Source organism: Hirundo rustica, chromosome 13 (genome assembly GCF_015227805.2).
Source record: "Hirundo rustica isolate bHirRus1 chromosome 13, bHirRus1.pri.v3, whole genome shotgun sequence".
In the NCBI taxonomy this organism is placed as follows: Eukaryota; Metazoa; Chordata; class Aves; order Passeriformes; family Hirundinidae; genus Hirundo; species Hirundo rustica.
The window spans coordinates 18,482,464-18,500,092 of NC_053462.1; the positions used below are offsets into that span (position 1 = coordinate 18,482,464).

The 17,629-nt window shown below is 46.0% G+C and overlaps 1 protein-coding gene across 1 annotated transcript in view; it reads left to right on the forward strand.

Annotated features, from left to right (window-relative positions):
• The first annotated feature begins 1,865 nt into the window (after nucleotides 1-1,865).
• The window catches only part of MAP2K1 (mitogen-activated protein kinase kinase 1), a 32,785-nt gene continuing 17,021 nt past the window's right edge, over nucleotides 1,866-17,629 (forward strand). The window contains exons 1-2 of the mRNA XM_040077028.2: nucleotides 1,866-2,168; nucleotides 16,733-16,943. Coding sequence (XP_039932962.1) covers nucleotides 2,089-2,168; nucleotides 16,733-16,943 — 291 coding nt within the window. The 5' untranslated portion in view covers nucleotides 1,866-2,088. The remainder of the gene's footprint in view (nucleotides 2,169-16,732; nucleotides 16,944-17,629) is intronic.

The following is a 17,629-nucleotide window of genomic DNA, read 5'->3' on the forward strand; positions in this document are numbered from 1 at the left end:
CTTCTGCTGGATTCAGACAATGAGAAATTAATATTAGAAAACAACTCAAACTTTAGCAAAGTTCTTTACAGTAGAGGCAGGATTGTGGGGCCACTCTGTTCACGGAAGTCAAATACACGGAACTCCTTTTATCACCTGGATATCATCATATGATTAATGTATGTGTCATAGTTAACTGCACACGTGTGTTCAGATTGGCTTTGTTATCCAAACAAGGCCACCAGGTGCTTTAATTTTCCATATCCTGCCCCTCAACTCCCCGCAAGATCCCCAGCTAAACAACAGAATCTTCGCATTTCAATTCTCGTGGTATGGAAGAACACATTCCACTGACCATTGCAGGGATATATATTGGTCTCACAGCAATTTCGCTACCCCAGAAGAGCCCGCCGGAGCACGGACACCCAGCTGTCCTGCCCGAGGGGTGACGTGCCCCGCTGGCCCGTGATCCAGCCCTTGCTGGTGACAGCCCCGCGTGTCCTGGGCTGACTGACCCGCTCTGTTCCAGCTGCCCAGGTCCAGCCGAGCTGTCACAGGACACCATTGTCCGGCCTCTCTGCTGCTGCTTCTCCTCTGGGATTCCTCTGCTCCCACTGCTTTTAACGCTGCAGTTCGTATCTCCTTTAGTGTTAAGTGGCAGACTTAAAAAAAAAAAAATCAGTCTTTTATCGATTTGTGGAAGCAAGTTGATGTTAAAGCAAGTTTCTGTTTAAGGCATCAGAGAATAGGCTGGCTTGGAAGGGACCTTAAAGCCCATCCCATTCCACACCTTGCCGCGGGCAGGGACACCTTCCACTACACCAGGCTGTCTCAAGCCACGTCCAATTGAAAACCTCATTTCTGCCCTCCTTGTGCCAAGCACGGAGCATGGCCCTCACCTGTGTGAGGGAGCTGCAAAGCTCAGAGACGGCGCAGCCTTTAAACTTCCCCAACGCTCCTTCCTCACTACCCCAAGGTGCTCCAAGCCCCGTCCAACCTGGCCTTGGACACTTCCAAAGGCATGGGGCAGCCACGGATTCTCTGCGCAGCCTGTGCCAGAGCCTCCCCACCCTGTCAGGGAAGGATTACTTCCCGCTATCGCTCCTGACCCTCGGCCAGGGCTGGGTCGGGGCTCGGTGAGGGCGGGAGCGCGGTGAGGGCAGGGGCGCTCTTGTGGGCAGGAGCGCTGTGAGGGCAGGAGCTCTGTGAGGGCAGGAGCGCTGTGAGGGCAGGAGCGCTGTGAGGGCAGGAGCTCTGTGAGGGCAGGAGCGCTGTGAGACCAGGAGCGCTGTGAGGGCAGGAGCTCTGTGAGGGCAGGAGCGCATTGAGGGCAGGAGCGCTGTGAGGGCAGGAGCTCTGTGAGGGCAGGAGCGCTGTGAAGCCAGGAGCTCTGTGAGGGCAGGAGCGCTGTGAGACCAGGAGCGCTGTGAGGGCCGGATTTCGGTGAAGGCAGGAGCGCATTGAGGGCAGGAGCGCTCTGAGGGCAAGAACTCTGTGAGGGCCAGATCTCAGTGAAGGCAGGAGCGCGGTGAGGGCAGCAGCGCTGTGAGGGCCGGATCTCAGTGAAGGCAGGAGCGCGGTGAGGGCAGCAGCGCTGTGAGGGCAAGATCCCTGTGAGGGCCGGATTTCAGTGAAGGCAGGAGCGCGGTGAGGGCAGGAGCGCGGTGAGGGCAAGAACTCTGTGAGGGCCGGATCTCAGTGAAGGCAGGAGCGCGGCGAGGGCAGCAGCGCTCTGAGGGCAAGAACTCTGTGAGGGCCGGATCTCAGTGAGGGCAGCAGCGCTCTGAGGGCAGCGCCCCCCCGCGGCCTCGCTCCCCGCCGGGCGCCTGCGCGCGCTCCCGGCGCATGCGCGCGGCGGGGTGCGGGCGGCGCGCGCCGGCGCGGTCCCGGCCGGGCACATCCCGATCCCGGGCAGTGCCCGCCGGAGCTCGGAGCGCTCGGAGCGGGCTCCGGCAGCCGCACGGACACCCGCCCGCAGCCCGCGGGGGCACCGCCGCACAGGGGAGCTCCCCGCCGAGTTTGCCGCGCTCGCGGGAAGTCTCTCGGACCTATCCGAAGTGGGGCCGCGGCCGCTCCGTCCGCTCCCCTGCGCGCCGTGTGCGGGCGAAGATGCCGAAGAAGAAGCCCGGGCCGATCCAGCTGAACCCCGCTCCGGATGGATCCGCCGTGAACGGGACCAGCTCTGCAGAGTGAGTGCGGCCGGGGGTGCGGGCCGGGCCGGGCCGGGCCGGGCGCTGTCCGCGGGGTGCGGTGCTCCCGAGCCCGTCCTGCCCCGCAGCCCCGGCCCGGTTGCCGCAAACACCGCGGGCGGCGGCTCCCGGGCTGCCCCCGGGTCGGGGATACGCCGAGTCTCCTCCGCGGAGTGAGGGGATGCTGCCTTCGGCGATAAACAAACTTCTGTCACATACCCGAGGAGGTTAAAAAAAAAAAAAAAAAAAAAAAAAAAAGGTGTGGGGGGGGGGGGAAATGGGGGGAAACTTGTATAACTCCTTTCTCATAGTCCGTAATGGTGTCTGCTGGGTTCTTAGCTTATATAATTATCTGGTAAGGCCAAATTACACGTTTCCGATGGCATATTTCATGGACGCGTGTGTGTGGGAGAATTTATACTGGAAGCCGCAGATTTGTAGAAAAGGTGTTTTGTTTTGTTTTGCCTCGTCCTTGGCTTTAACCCAAACAATCGTTAGTTTGAGCGAATCTGGTTTTCGCTAATTGACATGTTGTGCTGGGTACGGCAGGGAGTGTGTGTGGAGATACGGCTTCGGAGCTGCTCCGTGTGCAACACAAACATGACACTGTAAATGTGGGAAGGGCTCAGCTAATCACGGGGACACCTCTGGGGGGAGAAGAAAATACTGAATATTGGATGGTTGCGTGGTGCTGATGAAGCCTCTGTTGCACGTTTCTCACGGATGTGGGTGGGCAGACACAACACCAGCACCTCGAAGTGATGAGATGTTACAGAAGGTTTTCATTTGAGGTTCACGGGTCAGCGTTCACACCTTGATTTTTTAGACAATGGTGTCGGGCTAGCCCTTCGGTGAGCCTTGGAACAGAGGTGTGTCTTGGAGGAGCAGATTCCTGCCCCTGTATGGTCAGGTCTGTCCTCTCTGGGAGATGTAAACTGAGCTGCGATGTGCTGCTGTACCACGGTGACACAGAGGATGTGAGGCAGCCTTGCAGTGACATGTGCAAGTCTTGGGCTTTAAAGTGCTCTGTGTTCATCACTGCCACGTTTTCACACAGCCTTAGGTCTCGTTTAACCACCCAAACGTCTTAAAAAAAAAAAAAAATTAAAAAAAATCAAATAACCAAATTGACCACAAAAGAAATGTAACCCCAAAATCAAGCAAGTACCTCACGAAAAATAAAAATTTCAGCGTCTAGCAGCTCCAGCTGTGACATTTCTAGCAAACTCTTTTGATGATCAAGTGAGCAATGAGCTGTTTAAAAACTGTTCTTTGGCAGGAGTTACTGATTTTATCTAAGCATTATGATCTGAATATTACAGAGCTTTTGTTCTGGATTGACAGGGGGAAAATACTGTGTTTTTATATTTGCTTTGGTGGCACTTTCCAGTCGATTTTCTCAAGGCAGATGGGAATGTGTTGATTTAGTCTTCAGGGATCTCTTTGCATTTTAGTCTTGTTCTACAGAATAAATCTGATACACCAATCACTTGCTGCTTGTAGCACCTGATGTAAATCACCTCGCTCCCAATATACTCAAATATCGTATCGCTTCCCTCAAGAAGTGTCGTTAATTTTAAATTGCTTTTACGTGCATGGTACTCATTTACTTGTTGGAAGCCTTTGGAGACTCCTGTGGGAGTGCTGAGTCTTTTCTGCACTGATGAACTGCTTTGCTTCATTTTCTGCTCCAGGTGTTGATTTGGCTGGGGTTTGTGTGTGTGTGTTCCCCCAGATTTCTTGATCCGTGTCACACACAAAACCTCATACCCAGCTTTTGCCAGGCTTAGAGGTGTCCAGTATTTTTAAAAGAAGTAGCTTAGTGAACATAAATTCAGCAACTGGTTGTCCTATATACAGCCAGGATTAATTAATCCTGGAAATATCCCCTCACCCTGCTAATTTTAAACCCGCATTGTGAAAGATTTCAAACAGCGAAGAACAGTTGCATCAGAATTTGGGCTTGTTTTTGGAATTGAGTTGAGAACAGTTTTGGTTTTCATTTCCTTAATCTGCAAGGTTGTTTATTTTTCCTCCCCTCTCCTGCTCTGGGTTTTTTCCCCCTTTGGTCACTGCCCGAATTCCTCAGTCAGGTGTTTGTGAGGCTGTTGTGCTTGGCCAGGCGTTCCAAGTATGCCGTGCATCCCTGCACTGCCATATTAACACTTCCTAAAGCCCCTGAGCCTGCTATCATGGAATTTTGGCTATGTGAGGCTCCAGTTACTCCTTCCATCCCCAAACCTGTCCTCCTGCAGACGCCTCTCTGCTCTTCAGGGGCCGCAAAGCGCGGAAGGAGCTCGAATGACTTGGCAAAGCAGAAAGGAAGATTCCGAGCGAGGCGATGAAATTCCTGTCTGCGAGTGCGTGAAGGACCCGAACATCCAGCAGGAAGGAAGTTATTTAGGCCCAGAGGCGATTTTGGCACCAACCCAAACGGATGTGCCGTGGGGAGCTGCGTGCTGGAATTCCGAGACTTTCTCGTGCTGGAATTCCGAGGTTCTGTAACTTATTAAAGCTTTTAGGAATGAGCGCTTCTGACTCTGCGACTTCCTGGCAGAAAGGAAGGGGAAAGGGAGGAAATGAAAGAAGGGGCTGGATGATTCAGGATGTCCTGCTTTGCATTTGTGTCCTGTCCTCTGTCTTCATCCTTATTTGGTGAGGGGAGCTCATTGACTGGAGCAAGGGAAAGCTCAGAGCTCCTGGTGTAGGGCTTTAAGAGTATGCAGGAGGCCTGGGTCTCATGTGCATGACTCTTTTCTCCTTTCTTTTGTCTGATTTTTATCCTTTTTTTTTTTTTTTTTTTTTTTTTTTTAAGGGGAGTTAGTGAACTTACAATTTACATTTTAAATTACAATTTAAACACATGTATCCCAAATATTGAATTGAAAATTTCACAGTGTTTCTCCTCCGACAGCAGACTTTGTCACTTGTAGCAATTACTTAACCACAACATCCTGTAGTAACAATTTTTCTCCAGGGCCTTCCCATTCCCTGGCTGTGCCCGGTTGGACAATAGAGACAACTTCGTGAAAGGTTTTCCTGTGCCCTGAGCTTCACTTCTGTTTTTGACACTTCCCGTGGAGTTGTGGTTGCACGGCGAGGGCTGAACCTCTGCTTTGAGCTGCCTCAGCTCCTCAGGCTGAAACCAAGATGACACTGGCCAGCTGTAGGTTTAATTTCATTCTTTGGAGCTGCGCAGATATAATTGTGCAAAGCTTCTGCAGAGAAAGGAAAAAAAAAAAAAACCACCCAACTAAGCAAACCTGAATGAAAATTAATTGAAGGAAAACTGTTCTGGCTGAATGTTCTCGGGTAGTTTAGTGTCTTAATAGCCAAAAGAAACAAGATGAAATCTCCAATTTATGGAGTTATGTTCCTTTCAAGCTTCCGAGTCCCTGTTCTTTAGAATATCTGACGGTTGTCACCCAATTTTTGTTTCTCTAAAGCCAACCCAGCCTCGGAACATGAAGTAGAAAAAAAAAAAAGGCAGGTTTTGAGATAATGCCTCTTTCCATATTAGAATAAGCTTTTTCTTCATGTGAAAAGAAATGTACTTCTTGAAGTTCTTTAAATGCATCTTTAAAATTAAATAAAAATAAAGAAAGAGAGAAGGGTCAAACTAGCTGCTCTGAAGCCTTTCTTTTTACCTTTTCTCAGTAAATCCAAACATAAACCTTCCAAAAGTGCCTGAGATTTGATTGAATACAAAAACGAAAACAATTCTTTTTAAAAGTTGAGTGCCACTGACTTTTATGTATTTTATGAGCTTTGACACGATGGGATTGCAGTATATTTTTTTTCTTCTTTTCAAAATATAACTGTGTTATGTGTTTTAGCAACAACTGGTGTCTCCCAAATCAAGCCTGAGCTGTGACCTCTGCAAATCTCAGATGTGAAGTATCAGCTACAATAGGAGGTTTGTGTTTAAATAGATAAAAATGAGAGCAAAAAAAAGAGCAGATAACAGAATTTGCATCTTCTCTGACGTGCTGAAAAGAAATGGGTCCTTGAGAGGCATTTAAGATGCTGTCCATAGCATCCTTTACCACTTTAGGAATTGTATTTCTTTTTAAAAAAGAAATAAAATCCAAAGCAAACTGTGAGTGGAACCAAGTCATCAAGCACAATGTGGTTTTTTGGTTTTTTTCTCTTTTCAAAGCCTTAATTATAGTAAATCTGTGCCTTAGAAGCATTCAAGCCAGAGAGTAATTTTGTAAAAACGGGTGACTGCAAATTCCAGTCATAGTTTGAGTATTAATTAATCAGCCTTTTCTTGCTGTTGCTGTTTATTCTGGTTAAATTGCATTTAAGGAAGTCCCTGAATGGCTGGTGCAACTCTCTGCGTTTGCTTGGCAAGGAAAAGTTTGGGGAATGTGCAGAACTGGTTTGCACTTCAAATATATATTACAATTTGCAAGGTAAACAATTGCTTACTTATTGTGCTTGCTGCAATTTTCACGTTTTTCAGTATCTTTCTCAAGGGAGCTTCAATCTGTGTTTTTGAGGAGTAGAAAGGCAGGTTGTGTTCCATCAGAGGGATGGGGTTGTGGGGCTTTGGATTTGGGTTTTTGGGATTTAAGTTCCCAGTGTGGGCTCTTTCCCAGTGGATCCTGTTCCAGAAGGATTTGTCCTCCACAGAGTAGGTTTTTTATCAGTTTTCTTGGATGTGAGATGAGATGAAAGGAAGATTTTCACAGAGTTGTTCACTTTAATGCTTGCAGGGTCATTTCTGCCTTGCTTCAGGGGGGATTTTTTAAATTTGGTTTTTTTCCCCTTTGGAATTCCTTGGACTTCAGGGGAGCTTTTTTGCCTGTGTGCAGTGTTCTGGAAGATTAGACCCTGGAATTTTATGACTGATCTGGTTGAATTGCAGTTGCATTCAATATACATGTAGAATTACTGCAAGCTTCTAAATATTAAAAAGAAAAAAAGAAACTTTTTTTTTTTTTAATCCCCTACTAATGAAGGATTAATCAAGCTTCCAAATACATGTGATACGAGAGAGTGCATTTTAAATTAAAATATACTCATGCACAGCTTTCTCTTTTAATGTGCTTGAGCCTGGCGTAGTCCTTCACTGAATTAGAAATACCATTTTAATGTTACTTAAGTACACTAATAGAACATGTGATCTGTTATAATAAGATAATGAAAAGTCAGAGCCTGCAGCACCTCACAGACTTGTGCTGAAAAAATTATGACTAAGTGGACACCACTAGCACAGAAATTAATGCAAGGGACACATGGACCTGTGCAGCTCTTGCTGGCTCTAGGCAGCTTTTTGTTGACAATTATGGATGTAGGAAGGATTTTAAGGCATTTAATACTGTCTTGTTATGTTCTGATGGTCAGATTTAAGCATAATGATGATAATGGAGGAATACTTCTGTTTGTATGAGATGTCTTTTTCCCCCCAAAAGCTTAAATTGGTTTAGAGGAGTTAAAAACTGGGTGTAAAAATAAACGTGTCTGAGGAAATGTGAGGAGAATAAGTGGTGAGGGAAGTGCAGCTGTGCTCGTGGATCCAGCTGCTTTTCTTGTCCTTTACACTGAGGCTGCAGCCGCTCGCTCGCAGAGGTGTGATTTCACAACAGAGCTTGTGCAAGATCCTGCCCTTCTGCAGAAGCCTCTCCTCTCCTGGCTGTGCCCGTGTCTGCTGCTCTGGCTGGGAGCTCACAGCCCACCAGAGGAGCCCCAGGGAGCTCCCAGAGCTCTGTCCACCACCCGCAGCTCAGCCTGGCAGTAATCCCACTGAAAATGTGCAGTATTTTTAGTTAATTCGTACATGGGTGGCTTGGGGCAGAGTGAGACCATCACCTCCTGCCGTGGCAGGATGGAGTGACAGAGCACAGAGATGCTGGAATTCAGAAATTACAGCAATTCCTGAGCAGCACAGCTTTTAATTGAGTAGTCTCAGGTCTCTGTCTCAAGAGGAACTTCAAGGCCTTCCAGTGTTATCTCGTAGCCAAAAAAATGGATTGAGAGGGTCTGGGTGAACACAACAGTTGGAGTTGAATTATTTGTTGGTGTAACAACAGTGCTGCTGTTGTTAACCTGGAAAAAGGGGTTTTGCGTTAGCACTAACTTAAAAAAACCCCAAACATGAAAATTGACATGAGGCAGGAAATACACCAGCCGGGTTTTGGAGTGGATTTTGACTATGTATTTCACTGTATACAGGAGAGACGTTCTGAAATGAGCTGAGGAAGGAATTTTCTATGAGGTGTGATAAACCTTTCCATCTCACCTTTTAGGTAGTTTGTTCCCTTTCAATTACTCAGTTCTGGATTTTCCAGTAGAAAAGCTCCTCCCCCCTTTTTGCCTGTGTTACCTTTTTTACAGCTGCATTTGTTTTCCCACCGTTGCCCTGGGGGCTGACTGGGCTGTGTAAAGTGTGCAAATTCCACTGCCAAAACACAAGAATGTCCCTTGGAGGAAGAAATGCTAGCTGGCAAAACTGATTTTTTGGGGAATCGTGTTCTTTCTTACGGAGACTTCTTAATTTTTAATTTTTTTTTTTTTTTTTTTTTTTTTTTTTTTTTTTGGAGGAAGCAGTGGATTTCATTTTCTGATCACTTGTGTCGTTAGAAATTAGTAAACAGATGATTCCTGCCTTGCTACGTGCTCAGTATTACTCAGACAAAATCGTGGTTACGCTTTGGAACAAGTGCAAGGCTTCTTGCCCACGGCAAGGGAACAGCTGGGAAAGGCTCTCAGTGCTCAGCATCTCTTGGCAAACATCTGTGGAGGAGCCTTTGTCATCCTGAGTCCTGTCTGAGCAGGAGCAAGGGGGATTCCAGCAGAGCTTCTCCCTGCTCACAGCTCAGGATGGGATCTCCACCTGGATCCAGCCTCATCCAGCAGCGGGAAGCATCAAGTGGAGTCTGCAACAGGGAGGGATTATTTCACTTTACATCCTGAGCACCGGGATGGAGATATTCCAACAGTGTGGGATTCTTTGGATGAACAAGAATCTTAAAAACCTCCTTATGGGTTTCTGTAACAAACCCTTGGAACTTCCTGGCAACTCTTCTCCCTTTCTTGCAGGGTTTTGTACAACTCAGCATTGTTCTGTGCTTTTCCAGAACTTTTTTTTTTTTTCAGTGTGGTGGGAAGATGAGTCAGCAGGATTGCAGAACACATTCTTTTGGGGAAAAAAATGTTCTCTCTGGATATAGATATGTGAATGTTTCTGTATGTGTTGGTACACTCGATTCATGTATTAAGTAGAAGTTATTAATTTCTTTGGCTAAATGGCCGTGCTGACAATTGTTCAGTGTTATGCAATCCATCCATTTGAAATGCAGGCAAACCTTCCATCCCTGGCTTTCTCAGAATCCCAGTGATGGAGGGTTTTTGTCTGTTTTTCAGACAGTTTCTGGCAGTTTCTTTTCTTGATCCCTGGTGTGGTCACTGTGGCTGTGGATGGAGTTTGTCCTGCTGAGCTCCGGGCTCAGCCCTTGCACGGAGGAGTCTCAGTTCTAACCCTGGCCTTGTAAACTGATCCTGTAACTTCATCTTTTTTATTATTGTGGTGTCCCTCAAAGGCTGTGTAGCTGCCACATGGGAGAGTTGGGAAGATACTGTTACTGTGACTATTGGCTGCGCTCATCCTTTGTTTTTGTCATTATATTTAACTCCTGCTTCAGAGACGTAAAACAATGGAAATGCCTTGGGTAAATATATGTGTCAGCTGATGATCAGAATTTATAATTCTGTGTATGCTCTGTGCTTTAAGCATCCAATCAATAAGTTCATTCTTCTGTCCATAAGGAAGTTTTAATTGCCCTGTGGTTCCTTTGTCCTGATAATGTGTAGTGTCGGCTGGGAAATATCTGTGGTGTGCAGACATGAAAGGGAAATGGAGAGCTTGGATTTCTGGTTCTGAAGGTTTGGCTGTAGAATTTCTTAACTCGAGATTATGGAGTTGATTTCGGCAAAATTTTAAATGCAATGGTACAGTAAGTCCTGAGGAAGCCTCTTAACCCAGAAAAGAAACCCCAAAAGTCCCTCTCTGCGGCGTTGTTTGACCACAGAGCTCGATATGCCAAAGGGATGCCTGAACCTTGCTGGCAGCTCCTGCTGCCACTCGGGAGAAGGGCTGGAACACCAAGGGATGGCTGGGAACAGCTGGAAAACATCTGGTGGGAAGAGGCAGCCAGGGCATGAGCCCGGAATCTCTGTGCCACCGCTGGCTCTTCTGCCTGTGGGCTCTGCCTTCAGCTCACACCATGTGCTTTGGCTGAGGTGAGGAAAATGCAATGTTTAATGGGATGGTGGTGAGGCTAAAGAGAAAGAGAAGGAGGCTTAAAGCAAAGATTTCCCCCCAGGAGCTCAGCCTAGAGGGAGTTTTGGACATTCAGCTGTCGGTTGGTTGGAGACTCAACAGGAGATTTGAAGTTGTGTTGTCTGTTTTCTTCTTTAAAACCCGTGCCTTTCAGCCTTAGAAAAATGAGAATTTACATGAAATTAGGGTAGCAGGATACTCTTTGGGACAGAGCAATGCTTTTCTAATAGTTTTATTTTGCATTCCTTTTACTGAGAAATAGATTTTTAATCAAATGTCTGCCTCTTAATGTAGTATTTTTATTTATTTTTTTTTCTGGCAGTATTAAACCTCACTCTACGCCATGCAATGTCACTGCAGTATGAAAGTGGATGGTATGTTAGATTAGGGAAAAATTCCTTACTGGGAGGGTGGGCAGCCCCTGGCACAGGTGCCCAGAGGAGCTGTGGCTGCCCCTGGGTCCCTGGAATGTCCCAGGCCAGGCTGGACAGGGCTTGGAGCAGCCTGGGACAGTGGAAGGTGTCCCTGCCGTGGCAGGGGTGGGACAAGAAACCAGTAAGAAACCAGTCCATGATGTTCAGATGAAAAATCCACCTAGAAATCCCACCTAAGTCCAAGGGAAATTTTTTAAGATCCTCTTCACGCATTGCAAGGATTGAAAATCAACAAGGGTTGAAAACTTTGTGTATTTTTCCAAAATAGGCTCCTTTGCATTTATAGGGAATTCGGATTTTTTTTTGAGTTATCGCTCTGACTGCAGGTTTTATGAGGCTGCACTGGATTTAGCCCAGACAGACACCTGTGCTCTTAGCTGGGAGACCTCTGGAATTACGTTTGTCTTCCATTTTATTCCGTGAACTTCTCTTTGTTAAAGGAAAAGTTTAATAAGGATTTGTCTTGTTGCCCAGGTTTGGCAGAGTCACACAACATAGTAGTCTGTCTTCTCAAAACCACAGAATGTCTTCATGTTCCTAACACTTAATTTCAGCTCCCTGATTGAGGTTGTTCATGGAAATTATGTAGTGAACTGCCTACTTTCTTCTCCAAATTGACAGTTGTGTGGGCTTGGGGAAAGCATTAATGTCACTGTTCTGGAAAACAACCCCCAAGCTTTGTATCCTCATGCGACAGGGGATCTGAAAGTGAAAGTACTTCTTGCTGCTTTCACTCATGCTAATTGTTCAGCTTGCAGCACTGATAGTAATGCCTTTGAACAGATATTTGACAAATTACTGCTAAAGACTCTCAGATGTTGGTTTTTTTTTTTTCTTTTTCCCCTGCCACGCTTTTTTCTTCTCTCTCTGAAGTCGACTTTAGAGTTGAGTAACAGCTTTACTGTAGCCTTTAGGGTTGAGTGTATGATTAACTTAGCACTAACATGAATTAAAAAAAAAAAAAAAAGCTCCCAGGGATTCGGAGTACTAATATTAATTAAGGACTTCTTTTCTGGTTTTTGTTATGCCATTATGTGCTAGCAGACTAAAAAGCAGCGTTTCTCTTCCTGTTACTGCTTCCGAGAGAACAAGTGTGTTCTAAAGTGTTCGTGCATCTCCTGCAGGAGTGCTTTTCTCAGTGCTGAGGTGGCTGTGCCCAAAACCAGGAGCTGAGAACCTCCACTCGCCTTCTGTCCACCTCTGTGTGCTGAGTGCTCTCACTCTGCACAGTCTCTGACTCCTCCCTGCTCGTAGGAAATACAAGTTTGCTCCTCATCCCCATCCCCACTGCTCTGCCCCTGCAGTGCCCAGCTCTGTGTGATGTGCACACCTTTAGTGCCTATAAATCGTGGGAGGTTTGGATGTTTAAAATGAAAATCTGAAAAAAATCGACACCCAGCTCGTAAAGGAGCAGCGTGAAGGGCTCAAGAAGTGACCTGGTGGTGGGATGGCGTTTGTGCCACACCTTGTCTGGGCAGGGCTGTGTGGACAGGACCGTGTGCGTGTCTGGGAAGCAGAGAACAGGGTGTTCGGGGCAGCAGTGACTCGAGGTGCTGCTGGGCATTGATTTGGGCTTGTTGTGTCCACCCAGGATTCTTTCACCCAAGCATCCACTTTTGGCCATTGGCAGGAGGCGAGGGACTGGGGGGAGGTGAGAATTTAGGGATCCCAGGTGATCCTGCCCAGGGTGAGGTGTCCCTGGGTGTGAAAGGCTCCCACATTCCCAGCTGTGGTTCTCCTTGGAAAACCTTTCTCACCTGCACAGCGTGGCAGCAGGAGGGCTGGATGTGGTTCTCCAGGGTCTCACATGGACAGGGATAGGGATGAGGCTTCACACCCATCAGGGGTCATTGCTTGGCTGTGTTCGAGTTCTTCCTGCGCTCTTTTCCAGCTTGGGAGGTGCCACGTGGCCAGGGGGATGCTGCACTGCCAGAACACTTCCTGGAGCACAGAAAGGAAGAACCAATGTGAGTTAATAGGAAAGATCCTCCCTGATCAATGTAGGTGAGAGAAATCCTCCTTTAGGGCACCTGGTACCTCATGCTGCCCTTGGAAGAGAGAAAGAAACAACCAGCTTTCCCAAAAACTTGCCCTGAGTGTGTATTTTTTTTTTTTTTTTTTTAAACTTTGCATTTTAGTCAGGAAGAGAGAGATCTTGCAGTAACTGTGAAGACCCTGCCCTGAGTGCAGAGGTGTTGTCTGCTGGCTGGGCAGGGTATTTATCCTTCTGCCAGCTGAGCAGGAAGGTGTTTCACTGGTGGTGTTCTGTGGGATTCCTCTGTTTCTTTAACAAACGGGGGAAGCAGCACTGACCTCCCCGTGGCTTCATCCCAAGGATCACCCTGTGAGAGCTGGATCCCATCCCTGGTGCAGTTTAGTGTGTGCTTGGCTCTCAAACTGCCAGCAATAAATGAAATGATGACCTATTGCTTTGGAGTAGTGCTTGGCACCGCGGAGCCCCGAGCTGATTTGATGATTTCCTGCTTTGATGGATCCCTGGCAAAGCCACGGTGCCTTGACAGTGAAAAACACAACTCCAGGACTGCAGCAGGTAATGGTGATGAATTTTAATAGGAATCTTTGTCTCTGAATAAAAGTTTTACATAAGATGAGGTAACTACCAGTGCTCCTTCTGGAGGCACACAGTCGCATGTTGCTGTTTCAGCTGCCAAAGTTCCTGAACGTTTTCGTGGTGCCTGGTGATGAACTGTCTGAAGTATTCCCTCTTCTGTATTCTGTGTGTGCTGGTTTCATTCCATTTGTAAAACTCCCTGTGTACTGATTCACTTTTCAACCCGTTTCTGTGTGCTTTGCAATTTGCTGTGATGCTTTTACCCGGGGAGGGTCCAGGTTACAGTCCCAGCTCCCAGTCAGGGGAGTGTTCTTACAGCAGCTGGAGTTAAAAACTGAAACTCCTGAAGTCCTGCCTCCTGGAAATAACTCTGAGCAGGTTACACCACTAATTTTGATGACAAAAATACACCTTCTATTTACCTATCTGCATTTTAAGTTGATTAATGTCCAGTCCTTCAAGCAAAGGACTAGAATGAAAAAAAGTCAGTTCTTTCCTGTCTGACATTCAGTTATTATAGCTCCATTCTTATCATAAAACCAGCTGGAGATGTTGGTGCTTACACTCTGAATGGTGATTCTGACCATGAAATTTGTTGGGTTCATATCTTTCAGATTAATTCACTTTTCAGTTAGAGATTTGGTCCTGAAAATCTGAGAATGCTCCTCATTGCAAGCAGTGAAGGTTTTACCATTAGAGCTTAGAACATTCTGGAGATTTTACACTTGGTGGAGAAACCTGAGGTGCTGAAATTCATGAGATCAACACTTTCCCATCTGTGAGAGCCTTTGGAATTGTATTGTACTGCTTGACTTGTATTCAAGCAGGGCCCCAGCAATAATTCATTGTTTCAAGCAAGGAAATGCCTGCTTTAAGTGAACGCCAAATTTATTTAGATTGAAACAGGCAACTTATTTAAAAAACAAAAACTTTATCCAGACAAACATTAGACTAAATAGATGTGAGAAGTTCCATCCTAGCAATTTTTTTTTTGCTCCTAAAGCATCAGCACGGCAGTTGTTTGTTCCATCACACCAGCAGTCTGTCTGCTCCAAGTCATGTGCTCAGGCATCTCTGTGTTGTCTCCAAAGGCAAAAACCCCCTTCTGCCTGAGAGAAAAACTGAATAGTTGTTTTCTTCAAGGCACAGCAAGGAAAGCCTTTTTTTTATTATTATTATTATTCCAAATGGACAGCCCTGCCTTATTCAGTAATCCTTAAAATGACAGCAAGTTTCTTCTCAAAGCTTGTAAATTATAATGAAGATTCGAGTTCTGTCTTGTCACAACAGTCATTTTCCTGGGTAAAACATGGAGTTTGTGTCCAGAATTCGCTGCTCTGGAGTTTATTGCAGGAAAGTAAAGTGTGCTAAACTTTTCTCTTGTGGTCATGGTGTAAGAAGAGCTGGTTCAGGTATATTCTAGAAAAGACACACCTCACTTCAGCCTGGAATTTGTTGTTCACTGGGTGCATTTGACGGGGAAAAAAATAATCCAGTGATTAATCATTCAGTTATGCATTTCTGAATCTCAGAAAATGTGTTCCTTCCTTAATGATTCATCTTTAAAACGGAGTCAGTAAAACAGATTATTTTGGATGTTCTCGTAAGCCACGTTTATCTGCGTGAGGGGTTTTTCAGTGGGGATACTCCAGGATTGCTGGTGTGTGATTGTACAGGTGTAAAACATGGGTTGAGGACAGAAATGACGTTTCTCTTTAAAAGATAGTATAAAAATAAACAATTTTTTGGGTGCAGATGCTTCATGTTTTAGGTAAGATAAAGAGAGTTGTGGTAGTAGCCGTGCAGCCTCTCAGCTGACCAGCTCCTCACTGGGTGTGAGGATGTCCCTTTGTACAACATATTTTCAAAGTGAACATTTTATGAAGTGATGAATAGAAATAGTTTTGGTTATTGGTGAAATATAATTTTTTTTTTTTAATGGAAAGTAGTTCCATTCTTCATACTTCTGAAGAAATAGGTTCTCATCCTCAAATTCTTCATCTCAGCAACACTGTATTCCCTGGGAACATTGCATTAAATTTGGTGAAGGAAAACAGGTATTTGCTGTTAAATATTTATTCTTGCAGCAACTTATTGTTGCAGCTGGAAGCAGGAAATTCTAAAGGAGCCTTTGTCACATTGGAAGGAAGTGTTTCCATAGGAACTGAAGATGTAAAATGTTCCTGGAAAAGTGAACTTGTGTCTGTAGTTCCAAACTTAGCTCCTGTATAAAGTTTTGGTTTTTCTATTCTGTGTTGCTTCAAGATATTAAAATGAGGTTTCCAGCAGATGTGTCCTTTAACAAAATTAAAATAATCTTAAAACCTTTGGGCGAAAGGCTTTCACATTTCCAGTGACCGTGTTTGGAATGTGTGCTTGGCTGGGCTTGATGACATTTTACTGAGAGCTGAAGGAGAAACTTCTGAATGAATTGTTGGTTATACAGTCCTGTGGAAACCAGTCAATAAAACATTTAGGCAAACTCTGTAGGAAATTACAACACAACCTTGAAAACACACAACTAAAAATAGCGTGGAGTGCTGTGCTGTGATTCAGGAGCTCTCTCTGACCAGAAATGCAGAGTCATGAAGCCACTCCTGGAGGTGGTGAAGCTCAGCCGTGGGGAAGCTGGGGACGGTGTGTTTGTCATGGTTTTATCTGGGATAAAACACAGTTTACTCAAATCAGAGTTGCAATAACATCTCATGGGGGTGACTGTGCAGGTTGTGATGCTTTAGGAAGGCTGAGCTGGGACAGAGACTGGACAGAGCTGGAGAATAAAGCAGAGATTTATTGAAAGGCTTTTAGGGTGCACCTTGGGCAGGACAGGGCCTGGCCAGGGCTGCACCCAGGGTGGAACCAAAATGGTCACAAAATGGATAAACAGTCACGAGGTCTCACACTTTTATAAGTTTTGCTCCATTTGCATATTGGAGTTTAATTGTTCAATTACAGCTCCAGGTTGTGAGGTCCCATCCTTTTCCTCCCTTCAGTTTGTGCTTTTGGGCTGAGAGTTGTCCTTAGTCTCCAGCAGGAGGATTTGTTTTGTGTCCCTGCTGTGTGCAGAGCTGAGTGACACCGAGTGTGAGCTCAGAGCTGCACCCCTGGGCAGCACAGAACCTGAGAAACATGAAATTAAAACTTAAAGCATCAGCTGAGCCCTTCTAAATAACGTGTGCAGGTGCAAAAACGGAGTGATCCAACTCTGACCTCTGTTCCCTTGCTCTTCCCCTCACAGCACTGCTCAATCCCGCACTTCTTTCTCGTGCAGGACAAATTTGGAAGCCCTTCAGAAGAAGCTGGAGGAGCTGGAGCTGGATGAGCAGCAGCGGAAGCGCCTGGAAGCGTTCCTGACCCAGAAACAGAAGGTTGGGGAGCTGAAGGACGATGACTTTGAGAAGATCAGTGAGCTGGGAGCAGGGAACGGTGGTGTGGTCTTCAAAGTGTCTCACAAGCCCTCTGGCCTCATAATGGCAAGAAAGGTGAGGGGAGCAGAAAGAACAGCTTGGGGGTGGTGTTTATAGAGGATGTTTCTCTCTTTATTCAGAGAAATAACTGCTGTTGACACACAAAAGTTACTGTTTAATGCCGACTTTGTGTTTCCAGAAGTAGGAAGGGTTGCACTTCCTCATCCTATGTGAGCTTCCCAGTTTTTCTGAGACAGTGTCACACGTGTTAGCAATGAAAGGATTGGCGTTTGTTCCTCCTTTTTCCCTTTCACTCGGGGGTAGGAGGCCTCAGAAATTGCTGGAAGTTATACATTGGACAAAAGTGGCAATATTCTGTATTCTGGGCAGTAAGTTTAGATGAATGCAAAGGGTATCACCTGCTTTAAGAGCTCCCTCACAGGCACACACCAGAAAAGGGCCTCTGGATGAGACTGGAGAAGAGAAGAACTCCAAAAACTGGGAATGAGGGAATGCACTGGCGTTCAGTGACATCCCCTGTTCTGTAGTTCCATCCTGGGATGCAGTTTCTGTGCAGGAAGGGATTTTTCCTTCTCTGAGAGTATTTTTCATGCTTTACAACCTGGAGCAGTTGTGACCTGGTTTGCAAGGGAACTGAGATTTTTATTTTATTTTATTTTATTTTTGACTGAAGTAGCTGGGTGGTTTCATTCTCATTGAGTTTACACGAGAAGGTTTCACTTCCTGTCAATATCCCTGGG